The following is a 22,139-nucleotide window of genomic DNA, read 5'->3' as shown; positions in this document are numbered from 1 at the left end:
CCTGCTCTCTGCTTATCTTCTATGCACAGTTTATCTTCCAGGAGTCTGAAGAAAGGAAGGGATGGTTTTGATTCAGAAAGATCTGAATCCTCCTTTATTGAAAGAGAGAGAACCATGTTCTGAGGGCCTCATTCATAAATGGATCTGGATATAAGACTGCATTTCATCCACACTGGTTGAATAGATGATTTTAAAGATTTTTTCAAATATTTTAGGCCTTTGAATTTTCAGAGCAAAAGACTGATTTTGACAAAATCAGAGGAAGGAATAGAATGGATTGGACTGGAATGGCTCCTTCAACTGCAGGATGCACTGCTGTTTCCATAGAGCACTATTCCATCCTATGATGTTAAAGGTCATGTACCAAGCAGAAATTAATTTTCATATTAAAAAGATGGATGCAAATTCCCTAGTGCAGGGGTTCCCAAAGTATTTATGCCATAGCACAACAAACCATGGCCCGGAAGTGTCTGTGGCCCAGCAAACCACGGCCTAGCAGTCACAGCCAACCGTGGCCAGAATTTCTGGCTGGAAGACAGGTAAGAATATCCCACCCTGTGGCCTCTCTGCCTGGATCTGGGGGGCCATGGTTTGGCGGTCCGCGGCCACTTCCGGTTCGGCAGTTGACCATGCTGTGGACCAGTAGCCAACCCGCCATGGCACGGGGATTGAGAACCCCTGACCTAGTGGTTTACCTTAGCATGTTTTTTGACAAGCAGTTGGGTCAATTGCAAATTTTTCATTGAAACTTTAAGAGAAAGTTCAGTTAACTGATCTAGAAAAGCCATGGAGTTTCAGATCACAAACTTCGCTGTGAGAGGGATTTTTCTTAACACTGAAGTTAAAATTTTACAGGGCTCCTCTAGCAACTTTTCCCCAGGCTTTTCCAGGGTTAGACAACATTAATTCTATGTACATATAAAACTTATATTACAATAGTCTTGTACACGTTACAAGCAAAAATGTTGAGAAACACAATACTTCAGTATTTCCACGACCTCCACTGAATGATTTTGTAGGGTTACTGCAAATCCCCTAAAGACCAGCAGGAAATATTTGAGCTCCCATTACTTGCCTTGCATGTTCTTTGCCATGAGTCAAAGATTCTTTGTAAAGACAAGAAGAAGGAAGGCTTTGGGGAAGGCAAAAATTGATTCAGTGTTTGCTTTTATATAAGCAAAGCTTGTCATTAGTATATCACCAGCTACCAGCCTACCTATACAATCACTGTACAAACTAATATGACCTCTGCACCTATACAAACCTCAAGCATTCTGTATCCATATGAGTCAGGTGTGGAGGACTTGTAGGGGTGAAATCTGTTCCATGCTGTGACTGTTAGAGTGCATGTATAAACACCCTGATCAAGTAGATCAGGCCCATGTTATCATGTTTTCTGTCCCAGGGGATTAGCATGATACAAACTTGATAGCTAATTCAGTGCATTTAAATATACTGTATTAGATTTCATCCGTGAAGCCACCATCTCAAATACCACTAAGCATGGAATAAGCAAAGAATTTCTGTATAATATTTAATGAAGGTACTATGCTGGATAGTATTTTGGCTAGTACTGTAGAATAGTAGTATAAAATGTGTGTTATGAATTCAACTTAAGGATCTTTCTAGAGCAGGGGTTGGCAAAATAGGGCCCACCAAGCGATTTCATCTCGCCCATGGACAGGTGCCTACCAATTCACTGTGTCCAGCCAGGCCCTGGGCTGCCCCTACTGTGCATGTCTGGAGCCAAGCCCTGATCACTCCCACAGGGGCAGTGCACACTCTGCTCCCACCTTTACCCATGGGATGGCCCTGACTCTGGCCTCACAGGTAGGGAAGTGGCAGCAGTGGCTGCAGGCAGGTCGGGGGAGGAGTGGTGGCAGTTGTGGGCAGGGGGGCAGGAGTGGTGGGCATGGAGCAGCGGTGGGCAGGAAGTGATGGTGGCAAGTGGGGGAGGGCGGGGGAAGTGGTAACGAGTGGGTGGGAGGGAGCAGCAGCTGGGCAGGAGCACCGGGCCTGCGCCAGTGTCCTGAGGTCATGGCCAGTGGGGAACCAGGATGTGACAATATGAGCATGGAGGCCTAGCTGGCAGGGGCACTGGGTCTGCCTGGCTCCATTGTGCGGGGCTTCCCAGGGCTCACGTGCAATTCCAAAGTTTTTCACCTGACCTGTGGGTCTGGGGGGAGCCCTACAAGATGGACCTGGCGGCCCAGCTGCATGCAGTCCTGGGGTGTGCCAGGACTGCACACTGCTTAGGGACTCCGTCTGCCATGGGCCATAAGTGCCCTGAGGGCCTGCCGCCTGCTACTGATGGCAGGGGTTGTACACAATGGGGGGCATGTATGAGGGGGTTGTATGTGTAAAGCGGGGGCAAAGACACCCCACCCCCCACACGCACCCCACACCGATACCCCCACAATCCCCATGCATCCACACATACCCATACCCTCCCCCACACCCCACATGCACACCCACATCCACCCACAAACCCCATACTCACCCACACTCCGCACTTACCCACACCCCCCACAAACTCCACACACACATCCGCACCCTGCCCCACACCATCCTCTACACCCCACATACACCCACAGCTCCCCCAACCCCCCCACATGTATACACATGCACCCACACCCTTTCCCACACCCCACATGGATAGACGCATACTCAGAGTCCCCCATACCCACCCACACCCCCACACCTTCCCCACAAATGCCACACCCACATCCACACACACATGCACTTTTCCCACACCCCACACATACACACACACACCCACAGTCCGCCCACAAACCCCATACCCACCCACACACACCACACCTACCCACACCCCTCACAAATCCGCCACACCCCACATACACTCCCAACACACCCATCCACACACACCCCTACACCCTTCCCCCACATTCCACATAAACACACCCCCGCACCTACCCCCCACACATCCACACACACACTCACATCCTCCCCCATACACCACATACACACAACTCCACACACCCATAGCCCCCACAAGCCCAATACCCACCCACCCATACCCCCGACACCTATCCACACTACACCCACAATATACAAGAGTAAGACTTCATTTTGAGCTATTATGCAATCACCTCTATGCACACTACTATACAAAAGCACACAAATCAGGGCAAAGTATTTTTTAATAAAAATTGAAATATGTTATAGTAGATGCTTGATTTTTAGTATATAATTTTTTTTTTCTGGTTCCAAGATGGCAATCCTCCCCCCTCCCCCCAAAGGATTACTTCTAGGAGCAAGGGGAGGGGCTTCTGATGCTAAAGGTCAGGGGTTAGGGGCAGGACTTCTGGTCCCACGATGGTGACCTAGGGGGCAGGGCATCTGTCAAGGGGTGGAGCTACCTTTGCAGCCCTCTACAGCTCAGCAAAACTCATTAAATGGCCCTCCAGCTGAAATAATGTCCACCCCATGTTCTAGAGAGTATATCTGCATTTTTTTCACTGTTTAAAGTAGGAAATAACTATGTTGCTGTGTGGTATCTTTTGGCAAATGTTGATTTTTTTTTCTTGCAGACTGCTGTATTTTCATATTTGCATCCTTACATAGGTGATCAAATATTTCTTTCCTTTATGTAACAAATGTAGATGATAAGTTTTCTTTGACACAAGGAATGTCACTTTTGCGGGCCATCCCTACTCGTCATGCTATGCATTTTACCTTTTTAGAGGAAGTATTGCCTCTTTGATTTGTTGCAGTACTTTTCACACTGTGGTCTATACAGTGGTTGCTGGAAGATGGTAAGAAGTGGCTGGTGCTAGTGTACTGCTTTTTTTTTCTTTAGCTCAAGCTCAGAGAAAGAGGGAAATTGGAAATGGGGAATGAAATGAAAACAGTGTGATTAATTATATTTAAAAGGGGGAAATGGCTTTTTATCATGCAAAAGCCATTAAAATATTGAAATACTTTCCTAAGATAATATATTTACTCTAATTTAAGATGAGTTTTTTCCCCCATTTGGCATATGGTGGAAAGCCCCTCATCTTAGATTTACATACAAAGTGGGGATGGGGGGTAGGCAGCTGCTACAACTTTGACTCTAGCCCTGAGACCAGGTCAGGGCCACAGCAGCCTCCACCTCCCCTCCCCCCATCCTCCCCTGTAAAGACACAGCTTGGTTCTGGCTTAGGCTAGGTTGCCTCCCAGGCACGGAGCACATGGAAACTGTCCCCTGCCCAGCCAATCAGCAGTGCTGACACTGCTGCATTGCCTGTCCAGCCAGTCAACAATATGACACTGCTGCATAACTTGCCAAGGACTGAGCTTCCACGTGCTGTACTCTGGGGGGCAACAGAGCCTGAGCAGGGCCTGACAGTAAGTAGGGGGACAGAAGGGGAGAGCTGGGGAACAGGCAAAGACTTCAGGGAGTGAGGACAAGGGGCAGAGAGATTGTGGGGAGGGGGAGAAAGGGACAGAAGTTTTTGGGAGCTGGGGGTCGGGGGTGCCAGTGGATCAGGAAGGCTGCAGGGATAAGATATAGGGAAGACAGAGGGGAAGGGGACCACCTGACCACCCCAGCCACTATTTTCCCTGCTGTGGCAGTGGGAGGGGGGGCAAATTTAAGATAACCCTCCAATAATTAGATTCTATCATTGGAAAATGATAACGTATTTATAAATGTTCCATATATACAATCTAATTATGGGAGGGTTGTCTTAAATTCAGGGTCAACTTAGGTTTAAGTGAATGTAGTAAGTTTTCCATTTTCTCAGCTGTAGTCATCCTTGGAACATATGATCATAAATTGAACACACATTGGCTCAGTGATAGGGTAAACCAATGGCTTCAGCACCCTTCTGAGACTCAAGAGACCTACATTCTCTTCTGTCTCTGCCACCGATTTTCAGGATGGTCTTTCTCAAGATACCTTTTTTGTCTGAGTTTTCCATTGATACTGACTTCTTTTTTAGGAAAAGTTGAGAACCATGCTTGAAAAGTGTTATGTAAGAGCTAAGTAAAATTGCAAATAATACTAATACTACCACTGGTATTGCTAATAGTCTTTCTGTTATTGTTTTTGTTACTAAATGTGGGGAAGGTTTGCCATGACATACACTCACTAAGATATGACTTAACCTCTATGCTATTCCATAGTAAGCACAGTAAATCTGTGCAGCGGGGATTTGTGGTATGGATGGGGGAAAAGGATGTTTGTCCTTAGAGACGTTAGAATTAGCTACGAATTAACTTACCTGAATGTATCAAGCTCTGATTTTTCCTATTTTGCCCCTTTTGTAGACATTTACCATTTATGTGAAATCTGAGCAAAATACTGGTATTCAGATGTTAACTGTTTTACTTCCATTTTGCACAAGCATGTAATTGTCTAAACACGGTGTAAAGTAAAGTAAACTCAGACCCTTAGAAATGCTACACTGGCAGACATGGGATATCTTAAAAATGGGTATTTAGACTGTGTGCATATAGATTCCCAAAGCAACTTCTGTAGAAATAAAATGCTCAGTTTCAGTTGAATTCAGTAGGATTTAGGTGTCTCGCTCTGAACCGTCTGTGAAAATTTCATCTCTCATCCCTCTTCTGTATAGTTCAAGGACCAATTTTCTCTTGCATTTCTTCTCTTGAATACTTAATACAGCTTATCAGTTTGGAAGAGGGCAAAATGCAGAAATCATCAGGAAGCTTTTAGGACAATTCTTTTCTCTGAGTTATTTGATATGTCTAGCCAGCCAGATTTCATGTATTCCTCTCATGTCTTTCAGTGCACAGTTCCTGTCCTTTATCCTTTCTGATTTTATAAGATTTCTGAGTCCCCTTGGTATATCACAGGAGGGTGTTAGGCAGCCTGAATTTCCTAAAAAGATCTTTAGCCATGAGGTACTTCAACAGCAAAACATTCAAGACAGTTAATCCTTGCCTGGTTGACTGGAATGGGCATGTTCCCTAGTAACAAGGGACTGATTACGGAAAAGAAAGAGGCTGCCTGCTTCACTGTTTCATTGCATTAAATATTTGAGATCTATACATCCCTTTCTCTGTTATCAAGGCAGGAGGTATGTAAATAATAGTAACATTGGGAAAATGCTACATCTTGCTGCCATGTGGGCAGTCATGAAGAGATGATATTTTAATGGTGTAACTTTAAAACAGGTCCCATAATTTTTGGGATGAGACTGTTGTTTTGTAAAGTCAGACTGTAACATAGGAATTTATACAAAGTGCATTCACTTCAAAGTCTGAAATAGGGAGTCACTGCTAGATAAAAGCATTGGCCAAGAAAAAGGAAATTATGCATATTATGCATTTTGCAAGGGAAAATATAGCACAACTGTTGTCCAGGTTTTCCAGCTTCAAGTATCTCATATATGTACTTTAAAGCAGGCGTGTCAAACTTATCTGTTCCTGTGGGGCTGGATTAGGCACAGACCCCGCCCTGCCCTCATGTCTGAGTGGGTGCCACAAGGACCACAACCTAGGACCTTGCTCCAGTGAGCACTGCATACAGTGTGCATCCCAGGCAAGCCTGGTACAGTGTGTGGGTCAAAGGAGCAGCATCAAGGACTGGATTATGGAGCTCCACAAGCCACATTTTGCATGCACCTTTAGCATACTAGGTCTCTTTGTTGTCCACATTTTAATAAACCATGTGCCCAACGTTTTCAGTAAAAGGAGGGACATTACCATAAGTAGTTGAGAGTTTCTCCTTCTAGTTCCACTTAATGAGGCTCAATATCTATATGGAGAGTAGGGTTACTGTGAGTGATGGGCTCAGAATATTATATGTCCTTCCCCTGCCAGAAAAGACCTTGCTAATTTTCAGATCTTCAGTATTTCTCGTCTGTTCATGTCTCTGTATTCTATTCCTCCTTTTCTATTTCAGGAAAATAAAGGAATACTTTACAATTCAGATTTTTGGCTTGTTCACATTAGACTATGCACATCTCTTATTTTTTCACTTTGAAAAAAGTAGATTTGAGATGTGGCTGCTGAAATAGTAATATTTACTGATTTGGGACAGGCTAAGAATGACATTGGCATGACTGCACGAGGAAGCTTCAAAGAGCTTGTTTTTCTGGTGCCTAAACTTAGTTGAGTCCTGTCAAGTCCTCATTTCAAAAGCATCAATGTAGCACAGCATGTATACATGTTTATATTAGAATGCTTGATTTCTTTTAATAAAGGATGTAGCCCTAGGAATGTTTTCACTTTTCTGTGCATGGCACAGTATCTTCCTAAGCCTTAATTTTCTATGCAGTCTATCATAATGAAATCCTTGCCTTATTGAAGGAAATGTCAAAAGTAGCATTCATTTTAAAAGAACTGGGATTTCTGGATGGGTGTGTGGCTTTTCAGGTGTTTGTTTATCAATTTTAATTTTCAGTGAGGTCCAGTGTGAGAGTTTGTTAATTCTTCATTTTTTTTAGGTAAGACTTGTATGTATAGTGAAGTTCTACCAACTATAGAAATGTACTGGTTCTGTCAATTTATGCAAAAGTAAATTTAATTTTGATACTGAAACTATTGATCCAAAAATTCTCCAGGCTGATTGATTCAGTAACTGTGATAGATTTTTGCTAAATTTCTTCTAAGGATTTGTAACAAACTGTACTGGACTGCTATTAAATTAAAACATGAATTCTGTCTGAAAAAATATTTAACTTTTATTTTACAAATGAGATCCAGGAGGAGAAGTTTGTTTTTTCAGTTTGGTTCCTTTTGTTCATAGTTGCATAAATGGTACTGCAATTTGCTTTGAGCAGTACTAAAAGTCCATGTAGATGCAAGTCCATCTGTGTAGGAATACTTGTATAATCAAAGCCTGTGTAAGTTTTCTGTTTGCATCAGGATTTATGGAAATACCATATGTACTTGCATACCACATATACCTTTTCCCCTTGGCCCTTCAAAATTGAATATCTTCTGCAGGGAAGATGATTTTTATGCCTAGAATAGAAGCACCCTGCTCTGATGCCTGATTTTCTGTTTAGGCTGCTGAGGTCATAATTTGACTCAATGGCTCATTGTTCTACATTCCTTAGGTGTCAACGATGCTCTCTTTTTTAATAGTTTTATAGTTCCACTGATCAAGCTGACTTCTTTTTGCAATTTTGATGTCTTTTAGCTACTCTTGGTGTTTCTTCTCCTACTAGAAAGCCTTTCGCATTGTTTTTAGCCTGTTTTTAAATTATAAAGCCACCAATGGAATCCAGTTTTCAGCAGCGGCTAGGATTTCAGCTTTTGGATAAACAGGAAAAGGATGGTTGGTGAGCTGAAGATTAGGCTCTGTCCCCTCTCTATGCAGCCATAACTCTGGAAAAAAAAATCTTCCTTCCCAAAAACAAGATACAGTCACATTTGGGAGCATATGGTGTAAAAGAAAATATGGTAACAGTATCTTTCATGCTATAGCACATGAGTTATATGCAACTTCCAGGCAATTTCTGTGCAGCTGTTTTGAGAGAGAAAACAATTTAATGACACACAATTATTTCAGCTGGGTTACTGTAGACAGATCACTGACTCTGGGATATGCACATTTTGAGAATTTTATGTCCTGCGGCACTCTACAAGAAAATGATGCATGGTTTGTAGCTATAAGGTTTCAGAGGTTTTGCCATCTCTCGTGTATACCAACACAAATAGTACCTGAATCTACTTTAAGTTCATTTTTTGTATTAATTGGATTTCAAGAAGAAATTTGTATGTTTTCATTCAAGCATATAAGGCAATGTGCATATACTATTTGTAAAGTAATTACTATGGAACAGATTATTAGAACATACCGACAGCATTTTCCAGTTGTACAAAAAAACTACAACTTATTCAGAAGTGCTGTTGCAACTGTACAATCTGAAATTATATTAAACATAAATCATGCTCTCAGAATTCCTATTTTAGTGTACTGCTGATGGTTACAAACCATATACAATCAGGTTACACATACATTTTTAAAGTAGTTGATTAAATGCATTCTGACCATATGTATTCAGTATTTTCCTAATTGGCTAGAGCGGTAAGAACCAACCAGACATCCTAAAGACATGAACAGAATGTTGTGGATGACATCATGTACCTGGATATAGCCTATTGATCTGTCCCTCCTCAAAATGATTTCCCTCTAGCCATATTTTCCTCCCAAGATTAGTCGCCTAGGTAAGCTTTTGCTTACAAATGGACAACAATTTGAGCAATCTTCTGTTTTGTTCATCAGATATCATTGAAACTGTAGCTCATCGTTCCGTATCTATATAAGTATACTAATAAATGCTGAATTTATGCATCAGCCTCATTAGGACTGCTTTTTTCCTCTCCCTTTTTCCTTTTCCTTTTTTTTTCCTTTTTCTTTAATCTTTTTTTATATTGTTATTAATTAATTTATCTTGCCCCCTTTGGAACAAACTAAAAAACAAACTTGTGTTCTTGGCTCAGAACTCAGCCATTCTCAATTTTACTGATGTAGTGGCTTCTTCCTACAGGTGCATTTGCTATAGTAATACACTTTATTGTGTTCTGTACCTATTTTCATTTTTTTTTCTTCTCAGTAATGTAAAAGTATTTATAAAAACTGTTTTCAATGCACAAAAAAACTCTATTTGAAATAAGTAATCTAATTATTAGGGTTTACCTATACAAAGACTTCACCTTTATTACTGTTAAGGAGCATTTACTCTCTGTGTTCTTAGCAAAATAAAGACCCTAAATACTTTTCCTAAGTTCCTCTTCATTAATTTTAATATACTATAATTATAGTGGTTGGCCATTCTTCCTCTTCAAATACTCTGCTAACAGATTTTATGTAACCAGCATTTTACTGTGCAATGTAAAAAATAATAGTTTTGTTTTCTTTTTATTATAGGAGTACACTATAGATGTCTTTTTCCGTCAAAAATGGAAAGATGAAAGATTAAAGTTTAAAGGCCCGATGAACATACTTCGACTGAACAACTTAATGGCCAGCAAAATCTGGACCCCAGATACATTCTTTCATAATGGAAAGAAGTCAGTAGCTCATAACATGACAATGCCTAATAAATTGCTACGAATCCAGGATGATGGAACTCTCTTGTATACCATGAGGTACAACCTTTCATGTAATTGTGTTCACAAATATATATTTCTCTGGCAGGTGACTTCAAACAAGTCCATTCCTTTACCTGAGCCTGGCTTTTCCTAGCTGTATAATGAACTAAATGATGCTGAAATCCTTTTTAAGGTGCTTAGAGCTACAACTCAAGAGCCATGTATATGCGTTAGGTAGTATTAGCAGTTTACCACCTCCTATGACTAGGTAATACAGTGATTCAAACTGGCACATGAAGTCTTATTTCTATACAAAATGAAAGTTGTAGAAGTCTTGTGTAACTGACAGGTGTGTTGATCAGTACTTTACTACTAAGATTATTGGCCATGTACAAAGTCATCCTTATTAAAAAAAAAAAAAAAATTAGATGGTTCAGAGGAAAATTAACTCTAAAACTACTGCCCAGCCACACTGTAGGTAGAACTATTATTGTAAGTAATAGCAAATATTTTATGTAGAATTTTAAAATTATATTTTTACATACTATGTCTGACCAGTTTCCAGGAGAAATGTAAATGTACATTTAAAACAAATCAATATGATCAATATGGTTAAAAAAATAGTAAAAAAAACACATACTTTGTAAATAGAAAGTGCCTTACTATGAGATCTTTTTTCCAGTTTCATATTTCATGTTACTCAACTGATTAAAAACATTGTATCTAAATTTCCAGAAAACTGGGGGTTTTTTGTTTTCTTTTTGTTTTGAGATATTTAATGGAATGTATTGATTGTGACAGAGAATTTAATTCCCATCTCTGGTAAGGCATTTTTATCTATAAAGCAATCAGGAACTGTGTAGTCTTCCCCACAAGCCTTGTCAATGTATCTGAAGCCTGATATACTATACAACTCCCAAGGAAATATAGCACTGACATTTGCAATTGCACGTCTCAACTTGGAGTACAGTTTATTTAATTTTTCTGCGTACATTCCTAATTATGAACTTTGGGGAAAGTGAAATTATATTTCACCATCAAAAATCTGTAATATATAGGACACATGCTTTAATATAGCTTATATTTTATTTTATAGTCTGCAATGACTGTGTAGTATTTTGACTTTTTATAACTTGCTGTACCCAGATATAATTTGTATTAAGAACTTGCCCATTCATGAAGTTCTTTGCTTCATCAAAACCTATCTAGTTGAAAGATCCAAAATAAGTTGTTTCTAAAATGTTTTTGGTCATTTTCCCCCCTGAGTATGATGTATTCACTGTTAATGTATTATTCATATTAATGTATTATCTGCATTTATTATTATTTGCAGGGCAGGCAATTATTTCAGGTGGAGGGCCACTTACTGAGTTTTGGCAAGCCATCGAGGGCCACATGACAGTCAGCCAAGGGCAGATAAATATTAATTTTCTAAATTTTTTAGGGGCCCCATAGGCCAGATAGTATGGACTGGCAGGCTGCATCCGGCCCCTGGGCCACATTTTGCCCACCCCTGTATTAATGTATTATTTGTATTATTTACTGATAATGTATGTACTGTTAATGTAATATGTATTGTAACTGTAACCTGTAAGAAGCAAGGATTTTTTTATGATAATCTTTATTTGACTAACTGTATAGTTGGGAGAGAGATTGGGTTAACTTTTGGGCACAAGGTACCTGTGACAGGGAGCCTGAGGCTCTCGACACTTTAAGGGGAGAGAATACTGCAGTTGAATAGAAGATAGCTGTGAGAGGGCAGGCAGCCAGGAATCCCTGCATCTAGGCAGGGAGCTGTATTAAGGAAGAGGGGAACACCTGCAGCCAGTCAAGAGATTGTAGTCTAGAGTAGGCTGACTAGAAGGATTGGCAGCTAGGAGGCCAGTTAATTTAATGAGCTAGCTGCCAGCAAACAGATAAGTGGCAGACAGGTAGGCAGCTTGGAAGCAAGGGACTCAAGCTAATGAGCTAAGCCATAGCTGAGAAAACAGGGAGGTCATAAAACATAGGAAGGGAATGCCTATGGGGAGCTGCAGGGGCTCATAACCAGATAGGGCAAGGCTGAGGAGGTGCATAAAGCCAGTGCATAAGGAACAGGGTGGTGGTCTGGCCCTGCAAGCTACTAGGGAAGGAGCTCTCAACCAGGAAATCTGTAGGGGAGTGCCTGGCTGGCTGCTGAGCTGCCTTGGAGCTACTAATAAGTCTCTGAGGGCTTGCAGGGAGGGATGTAGCCTGGAGCAGGAGAAGTACAGTCAGTGAGTTGAGGTTATGTTGGCACCCAGTGAGGGGATTGTTTTGTGTTATAGCCAGAATGCTTTTTGTTTTAGTTAGAGCCAGAGGGCTTACCTTTATAGTATAGTTTATACTGGTAGTTTGGGTTTAGGGCTGTTGGGAAGGTGGAGGTCCCAGCTGTGCCTGAGGGTACACAACTACCTTGGACCCAGCCAGGGTTGGGGCTTAAATAGTGAGAGTAACAGAGAAAGGGCCAGGAGTCCAGTGTCTGAGCAAGGTGCGAACAGGGTCAGGATCCTGCAGCTCAAGAGGGGTGAAACAAGTGCCCATAAGGGGCAAGAACCAGGGTCAGGGACCCATAGCCAAAGAGGGATGAACTCATAGCCCAAGAGGGGCAAGAACTAGGGTCATGGACCCATAACCCAGAGTGGGCAAGATCAGCTGAGAAGGGCAGAGACCAGGAACCCAAGGCCCAGCAGCCAAGAAGAGCTAATTCTGGGGTCAAGGGCCCAGAGCAAGACACCAGGGCCAGAAGCCCAGAGATACTGATGACTGACAGGTCTGAAGCCAAGAACCAAGAGGGCTGGACCTGAATCAGTGGGTCAGGGCTGAAAGCTTGTAAGCAGAGAAAAGGGAGGCTGAATCCTCTACAAGGGACTGAACAGTACTGAGTAAAACCTGCAAAGCATAGGCATGGCTGTAGAGGAGGTCAGAGGCTGTGAATAGCCTATAAGGCAATGGCGTATGTACAGGCCAGGAGGGCCCATCTAGCAAAGGATTGGGTTTGGGCTAGTGGGGTCCAGGAGTTGAGCCACTGGTGAAGGTCGGACTAAACCATATTTTTTGGACTCTTGGGCAGCTTCCCTTTGAGAAGTCAACCATTACATCAAGGTGTGGCAGGAGAGCGTAAAAGGGAGGGTACCTGGAGCTAGTGCAGAGCAGTAGCCCTTGGGCCACTAGGAGGCATCATGGCCAACCTTGGGACCTGGTCCTGCTACGGTATCCTTCCACACATCTGAGAAAAAATGCAGAAACAACATGAACTAAATAATAAAGAGCTACATTGTTTCTTGGTTTTTTTAAAGAAGACATTTTTTCACACTTTCCATTTAAGATGTCAAAAAAAAATGTTGAAAGCCTTTGTGGAGCATAGTCCTTAGGCAAATCAGCAGTGCTTATATGCTTTTCTGACAAGTTTATAGTTGCCCAACATGCATCTCTGAAGAAATGACTGTTCTGATCAACTTAGTTATATAATTTATATTTTCATTTAAATGTCCTCCTTCATAGTTTTGAGGTCAGCTGTTTTAAGTTTTTGATGTGATAAGTCAGTGTCTTCTGAAGGACCACATAAAAGGAAAGAAGCAAGAGCTGATTTAAATTTTAATTAGTTTAACATAACACTGCAATTTCATCTTCTAAATCAGCATGAACTCTGTTCACTTTTGTGGAATTGAATTTCTGGTCTTGTAATTGACTTAAATATATAGTGGTGTTTTGCCTTTTAGGCTTACAGTCCAAGCTGAATGTCCAATGCACTTGGAGGACTTTCCTATGGATGCTCATTCATGCCCTTTGAAATTTGGCAGCTGTAAGTACATAGCTAGCAGTACAGCCTGTGGCTAGAGAGAATCTTATATTGTTCAACATCACTCTGCATTCCCCAGGCTTATGGCATACTAGGGTTTTACTAGATTATGTATTTCTCCTTCTCCTTCTCTTTCTCCTTCTCCTTCTCCTTTTTTCTTCTTTTAGTGTTCTTATAATGTATTTGAAAATTTCCTAGATTCCATTTAACAAAGATTATTGTGAATCTGATTCACTTCTGCATTATTCTGTTTTCACATTGCTATAACTGTATTTTTCAATAACATGGGGAAATAAGGAATACATGAGTGGTACAAACATATATATGTTGTATTTATGAAGAGTGAATTAAAGCCTTCTAAACAAAGACAGATACTAGAAAATATATCTATGAAGTTTCTAAAGCTTCTAATTGTCATAGCTTAGTATTGAATGTATTTATTTTCTCTTGTTGTTGTTTTGTTGTTAATTAGTGAAGACTTCATCAAATAACATCTTGAATTAGAAAGTTTCATTGACTAGAACATTTTGCTGTTACACAGGTGAGGCCTGATCTTGATTTTGGTAGTAAGTGAGATCAAAAGCAGGCCTACCAGTTTTAGAAGCCAGGAAATTGGGGGGGAGGGGGGGGGGGCTTATTTACCTCATAAAAGGGTTAGAGTGTTGTTGTAGCTGTGATGTTCCAAGACAGTGGTACCACTTAACCTTTTTGGCAGGATGGGCAGTACCTAGGCTGTCTGTGTGCTGGATCTGCCTGATGGTCTGGATCCAGCATGGGGTGGTTGCAGCAGGGTCCCATCTGGCCATGCAGAGGGGCGCAGGGGGCATCCCCACTCCAACCTGGCCCCATGGAGGGGAGGGGGCATGGCCCAGCCCTGTGGGGGAAAGGTGTGTATCCCAGGCCCAACCCAGCCTCACAGGGGATATTGGGTATGGCCAGGCCCCATGACAGGATGCATGACCCAGATGTGACTGGACCTCATGAGAAGAGGGGGTGTGGCCCAACCTTATGTGGGGAAAGGGACCACGGCCCAACCCCAACCCAGCCCCATGAAGGGAAGGGGCTTGACCCAGCCCCATGTGAGAGAGGGGGCATGGCCCAGCCCCATCTGTCCTGGGGGAGGGGAATGGCACTGTCTTATCCAGCCACCGGGGTGTGATGGGGTGTGACCTGGCCCCAACCTGCTGTTCAGGGCTTGGGGTTTAGGAATTTGGCAGCTGGGGAGGGTGGCTGTATTTATTACCACTGCTCCTCTGCTGCCAAATTTCCCAATCCATAGGGAGCCCCGCAGGCCAGATACCTATGGCTCCATGGGCTGCATTTGGCCCGTGGGCTGGAGGTTGAGTGCCCCTGGTCCAGGAGATGTATGAAAGCCAAGGTTTTTTATGTTATCTTTTACTGGACCAACTGGATAGTGGGGAGATGTGTCGGACAAGCTTTTGGGCATCAAATACCCTTTCCCAGGGCTAAGAAAGAGGTGGACACAGACTGTATGGCAAAGAAACAACTCCATGTAAATGCAAACATCCTGCCTTTCTTGAGAAGTAGTTCACACTCTGCTGGACCCAGGAGAGAGAGGAATTTTCAGGGTGCTGTTTAGCACCATTTAGCAGCAGGATCACTAGAGGTACTATTCATCACCACCTGGGCATTTTCAGAGCACAGGGCATTCTGCCCATGTTCCTGATATATCCTCTTCCCCAGGAGTGTATGAGGAAACACAGGAATAGATTTCACTGTTTATGACTTCTGGGGATATCTCCAATATATCTATGCGGATGGGTTAGAGATTGTCATCTTTCACCCTATGATTTCTCCAGTATTTTTAATTTTAAATTGAAATTGCAAAGCCCTGCACTTGGAATGGAATAACTCCATGCACAAATACAAACTGGAGAATGACTGCCCAGGCTGTAATATTGCAGAGTAGGACCTGGTGTTAAAGTGGACCATAAGCTGAATATGAGTTTATGGTGTGCTTTTGTTGCAAAAAAGACAACATCATACTGGGTTATATTAACAGGGCTGTTGCCTTCAAATCAAGGGAAGTGGTTCTTCCACTCTTATTTGGCACTGGAAAGATCTCACTTGAAGGACTGTATTCAGTTTTGGACCCCACACTTCAAGAAGGTAGACAATTTGAAAAAGGTTCAGTGCAGGGCAGTAAAAAATATTAGGGGCCCTAGAGGCAAGACTTATGAGGAAAGGCTGGAGAAGATAAGACTGAGGGGGGTGTTGATTATCGTCTTCAAATACCTGAAGGGTGATTGCAGAGAGGATAGAGATGGACTTTTCTCAGTGGCTGTAGGGGACAGAACTAGGAGCAAAGTGCATCAGAAGAAATTTAGGTTGGGGATTAGGAGGAATTTTCTGACTATGAGGATGGTCAAGCATTGGAACAGGCTGCTTAGAGAATTTGTGGATTCTCTATGCTTGGAAATGTTCAAGGGCAGGTTGGACAAACACTTGGCTGTGGTGTTTTAGTCAGGGATAATCCTGCCTTGATCAGGGAGCTCGACTAGATGATCTTGTGAGATCCCTTTCAGCCCTACATTTCTATGATCCTATCCCACTAAAATTGCCTTTCTTCATCCTTCTTAATCAGCTAACCCAAAATGAGGTGGTTAGATCAAGACCGTATTTGTAAAGATTGTCTGTGTGAATCTGTGCGATTGTCCATGTGAATTTCTCAGGCAAGGACTTTCCAGCAGCTCATTTCCAAGAAGATGACAACACACTGTCCTGCAGAGAAATTTAAAAATCTCAACAGAGTACCTTCTTGTTAGATTTTCAGTCATTGGGGGTATGGCTATTTGTATGACAACTCTCCTTTAGGGCCTCTGGAGCTTTCTTGAGATGAAAATGACTGATTCCCACTTAGAAGAGAGTGCATTTTTTTTCTTCACCTGCATTACAGCCACAGGATCAGACTTAAAATTTACCTGTCACAGTCCATCAGACTCTGAAAATGATTTCTTCCACCAGTGTTCTGGCTTCTTACTTCATGCTTCATTTGATTAGTGGGGTATTAGACTAGGAAAGCTTGCTGAAAATTCTCAGCATTTTCCTATGTCCTCATAGGTGAAGATACATGAATGCTGTCTGAACTACAATTTTACTTTGCTTCTCCTTTTAGTTTATGTTGCCAGAGCTATTAGACTCCTAATAGAATGTCGATTTCCAATGAAGTCCTTGGCAAGATATTTATTTGCCCTTTTGTTTTCCTCAGGAGTGCACTGTGAAAGCAGCCCAATAGTGTCACTATGCCCTTGTGCCATAGAGATGCCAATTTAGGGAGTGAACTTTAAGGAAGAAACACAGGCCAATGGATTTCAGGGCAAGGAACCCTGTAAAAGTGTTAGAAGTCTTACCCACCCATATTCATATATGAACTTCAGCTAATCAAAAAATATTTGAAGAACATGTCAGGCATACAGAAAAAAATCCTCTAAAAATACAATCTGCATGTAACATATTATTTCCACTTTTGCCCATTTAAATTCAGATTTCAGGGCTCAAGCAATATGTTCTCTCCTAAATTCTCTAACCATTAATAATGATTTAGAGACTGGTTTAGCAATATGTTGCTTCTAAATTAATAGCAATAATGCCATTTATTTTGATCAGTGAGCATTCTAAATTGTGATGCACATATACTGTGGGACTTGCATAAATTCATAACTGCAGTATTCATAAGCAAATTTTACATGGTCAAGCCCTATTTTGTCTTGTCAGTCTTTGGATACTATGATGGTATTTTGAAGATAGTTCCCTTTATTTAGACAAGTTCAGAAGTTGCAAATTGTGGACACACTTTCTTTTTGACTACTGACAAAATTATTTTTTCAATATTTCTCATAGATGCATACACAACTTCAGAAGTGACCTACATTTGGACTTATAATGCATCTGATTCAGTACAGGTGGCAGAAGATGGCTCTAGGCTGAATCAATATGATCTTTTAGGCCAAACTATTGGAAAGGAGACAGTTAAATCAAGCACAGGTTAGTAACATGCATTGGTGTTGGGAGAGAGAGAAAATCACAAATTTTGGGATTATTCCTATGGATTATTAACCCCTGATCCTACATGCATGTGGGTGGAATCCTGCATTTTCATTCAGCCCCATTAATTTCAGAAGGGCTTTCTGTGGGTACTGACATCTGCCAAGGCAGCATAGAGGCCCATGGTAAACAGTGCTTTGAGGTAATTGTAACACATATAACTCAAGATAGATACTGACCCCAGTTAATTCTCACTGAACTGTTTTGAAAACTTTCCTAGAATTCACTTGGGAGTATGATACAGTTCACAGTTGCAAAGTCAAAAGTTCATTTATATTCAGGAGGATTTTTCTACCTAAAGTAGTTCTCCAAACTATGTCCGTAGCACATTTGTTTCAAGTAAATGGACCAGGCTGCCTTTTATTGCAAGGAAAGTGAATTGCCTGTGGATAGTAACATCCTGTTTAATATTTTTTTGTTTCTGTTTCACATATTAGGTGAATATACAGTAATGACAGCTCATTTTCACTTGAAGAGAAAAATCGGTTATTTTGTGATTCAAACTTACCTCCCCTGCATCATGACAGTCATTCTTTCCCAAGTGTCATTTTGGCTAAACCGAGAGTCTGTACCTGCAAGGACAGTCTTTGGTAAGTATACTAAGAAAGACACAGTTTGTTTCAGTCAACTCCTACAGCAAAATATTTCCAGCAGAAGCCTCTTTAGTCCTTTCTGAATTTCATTATAGAAAGTGACAACGTGCTGTTATATCTAGTCAAAACCGAGTTTTCTTCCACAGCACACAACATTCATTCTGTCTTCCATAAAACCCTAGTTCAGGGGTTGGCAACCCCCTGGCATGGGTGCCAGCGTATGGCACGCAAAGGCATTTTGCTTGGAATGTGAGCCTCAGGGCAGACGGTGGGGAAGGGAGCAGGGCTGCGCTGCCACAGTAAGGATTAGGCCCTTCACAGCTCCTCTGCCATCCGCCCCTGGCATGCCAATATCTTACAAATTGCGGTTGTGGGTGTTTATGGCACTCTGCCCAAAAATGTTGTCAGCCCTTGCTCTAGTTAATGCTATAAAGTTCCACAAGGGGAAAAGTTCCACATCAGGAAAAATAAGGTCAAATCCTAGCCCCATTTAAGTCAACGGGAGTTTTGCCAGTGCCCTCTATGGGACCAGGATTTTCCCCCATATATATTTACGCAGTCAGCAAGCAGATGTGACTGTAGTCTGTTGACAATTTCAAGGTCTACCTAAGTCTGGCCTTATTTATTAGTGCTTCTTCTGTACCCTACTTCCCTCTATCAGCCTTAATCCTGTCATTATCTAATCTTTGTATTCGGTTACCTATGTGTAATGATATTGATCCACTTATGACATTTGACATTTGCTGGTATTCACTAAAATAATTTTGGTGGTTTATTCTATTCTTTCCTCTTGCCTTTTGCTTGTTTTAATGTTTTTAAACTCTGTGAGGCAGGGGCTCTTTGTGTTTCTTATATACACTTTGAACTTTAACATTAATAATACATGCTATTTATTTATTGTAAAATAAGAGAATGTCATGCATCTATTTGAGGAAGAATATACTACAATGAAGATCATTTAAATGCAGAAAAATTGAAAGCTTTTAATTTCATATCTATCTATCTATGTGTATATAGATAAGACATTAAAATTATGCTTATTATGCTTATAAACATTATGGTTATTTAAATATATAAAGAAGGGAATAGTATTGGATTCTGTTAAGTATTCAGACTCTGTTTTCTGAGTTTCTTTCGTGACCCCTGTTCAGTAACTTAAAGTGCAACAAGAACTATTTCTACTTATGCTTTTTTTCAAAGTTTAAAGTTGTCTAGTAATCTTCAGTGAGGATTTTCTTTCAGTTAACTTCATGAAATCTCACAGGCCCTAGTACAGCATTAAACGTTTGAGTACACTTCATTGTGAAAGAAAATAACTCCAAATTACTCAAAAAGTTGATTTCATGTTTGAGAGGAGTTGCTTCTCTTCTTCTTTCCTATCCTTACCTAATGTACTCTCACATCACAGGCTAAAATTAAGGACTTGGGATAATGAGGTTTGCAAAATTGGGCTCTTTAATCCCTTTCATCTATGACATGAATTTAATGTTGCTGACCTAAACTGCCTCTAGTGAATTGTGATCAAATGTTATGGTATTTTTGTTTTACTTCTGAATATCTCATGCAGAAAGTTTTAAAATCGATAATTAAATAAGTCTTGACTATGTTATTTCTAGCAGATATATTTGAAAAGTATTTGATTGTTCCTCCAAGCTGAGTTATTTGAGGTATAGCAATTTGTTCAGTTCAGCATTGTAACTTATTTCGTTTGGTAAGGTGCTTCTATTATGCATTTAGTGTCAACAAAATTATTTTGTACAAGTATTATATTCTTGCTTCATTTTTAACGTGATAACATTTTAAAACATTTCATGTATATGAGTGGGATAATTGAGCATAAACACTTTCCAGATTTGAAAATTGCTAGTCAATAGAAATGACTTGTGTTGATGCATGTACAGTAGAACTGGGTGAGAATGTCAGAGTGAACATATCAAAATTATGCCCTGAAATATTAAATCTTTAATATCTTGATCTATTCCCAGATAAGGTCAGGACTGTAGTTGATGGCGCTGATTGTTTTTCTAATACATTGACCATAGTACAGAAGTTTATATTCATCAATATGTCTATAAGGCCTCCAGTAGACATTATATTTGTTGTGTGTTTTATGTACAACAAATCTTAACATGTTGGATATTAAACCAGTTTATCTCTGGATAAAAAAAAATAGTAGATCAGCCACAAATAAGTTGATTGTTGAAATATAGAAAAAGCCCAGAAATCTGTGTACTGCCTGTGGAAGTATTCCCCAATTCAGTCATTATGGAACAGAGTTGTAAGCCTGTCCTCCAAAGACCCTTGGGCAGTCCTAGTATAAAGAGCATTGCAAAAGTGGGGACCAATTAGAAGATGTGTGGTAGTGCATGGCTGCAGCATTCAGTGCTGCAGAAATTCTGTAAAGTGCTGTAGCCTACTGGTTGGCCATTCAGGCTGTTGCAGACAGGTTTTCAGGACTGGCTAGTAGGGTTGTGTGAAGCTTTGGTTGCTGATTCGATTTGGCAGAGATTTGGCCTGATTAGTCCCCAGTTCCAGCCAAATCCAAATCAAATACAGCCTGTTTTGTGCACCCCTACTGCCTCGATCCCACTGGGCCTCATCAGATCTCAGAGCAGTGGGGGGGGAGCCAAACCTTTTGACAGGTTTGCCACAAGGTAAGCCATGCACCCTCCCTGAGTGCCACCCTGATCCCCTTCCCCTGTCCTATCTGCTGCATTGCTTTCTGTTCCTTTCCCTATCTGTTGCTTTGCTGTCTGTTCCCTGCCTTATCTGCTACTGTGTTCTTTGCTCCCTGACCGATCTTCCATGTGCCACACAGACAGACATTACACATAAATCGGTTTAAGTGATCAGAAACTTGTTGAAACCTGTAACAGAACAGATGTTCAGTGCACATAAACCATTTTCAAAATGGCCAAAACCAGTTTGAGATAAACCTGGTTGAATGTAGTATCAGAATTAACTGATTTGGTTCAAACTGGCTTATGCAATGTCTGTTCCAGACCCCTTACTGATTTAAGATAAACCAGACACCCCTATCATCCTGGCATGCTCTTTGGGCTGTGGGAGAGAGGGGCAACCTGTTCCAGCCACAGGGCTGCCCTCACCCCTCTGCTCTCTAGCCGGTGCAGGGACCAACCCTAGCACAGACCTTGGCTGTCATGACCTTGTTAAGGCAAAGTGGGAAGAGAAGGGGTTAATTCTTCCCTCCTCCCCTCTTACCCCACCTCAGCTGTGGTCAGTCTGAATGCGGGGAGCAGAGGGGAGGGGACTGCAGCGGTGGCCCCTGGAGCTGGCAGACCCCTGCTGCAGGAAAGTGGCGGAGGGAGGAATTAACCCTTCTCCCTGCCCCTTTCTGGGGCCATACTGGGTAGGTTGTCCCACAGGGTTGGGAGGTAGGCTCTGTTCCGTGCTGGGTGGGAGTTTTCCACCTCCTCCTCCTCCCAGGGCCCCTCTGAGGTGCTGGATGGGGACTCTTCCTCTTCCTCCCCTTTTCTGCCTCCTGTTGCTGTGGCGCTCCATGTGATGCTACTCAGCCTCAGATTGGGGGCTGGAGGAGGCTCTGTTCAATGCTGGGGGGAGTTCTTACCTTTCCACCTTATGATTCCAGAGGGGCAGCAGGAGTGCAGAGTTCAGCTAGGCAGGGT

At 41.6% G+C, this 22,139-nt stretch overlaps 1 protein-coding gene across 1 annotated transcript in view; it reads left to right on the top strand.

The window, feature by feature from the left end:
* Positions 1–22,139, top strand: part of GABRA2 (gamma-aminobutyric acid type A receptor alpha2 subunit) — a 125,077-nt gene that overhangs the window by 78,143 nt on the left and 24,795 nt on the right. Inside the window, exons 4-7 of the mRNA XM_006021739.3 lie at positions 9,851–10,071; positions 13,755–13,837; positions 17,696–17,839; positions 18,337–18,489. Coding sequence (XP_006021801.1) covers positions 9,851–10,071; positions 13,755–13,837; positions 17,696–17,839; positions 18,337–18,489 — 601 coding nt within the window. The remainder of the gene's footprint in view (positions 1–9,850; positions 10,072–13,754; positions 13,838–17,695; positions 17,840–18,336; positions 18,490–22,139) is intronic.

The sequence above is a fragment of the Alligator sinensis genome, unplaced genomic scaffold (assembly GCF_000455745.1).
Source record: "Alligator sinensis unplaced genomic scaffold, ASM45574v1 scaffold247_1, whole genome shotgun sequence".
NCBI classification, from domain to species: Eukaryota; Metazoa; Chordata; order Crocodylia; family Alligatoridae; genus Alligator; species Alligator sinensis.
This window is presented reverse-complemented; position numbering and strand designations above follow the sequence as displayed.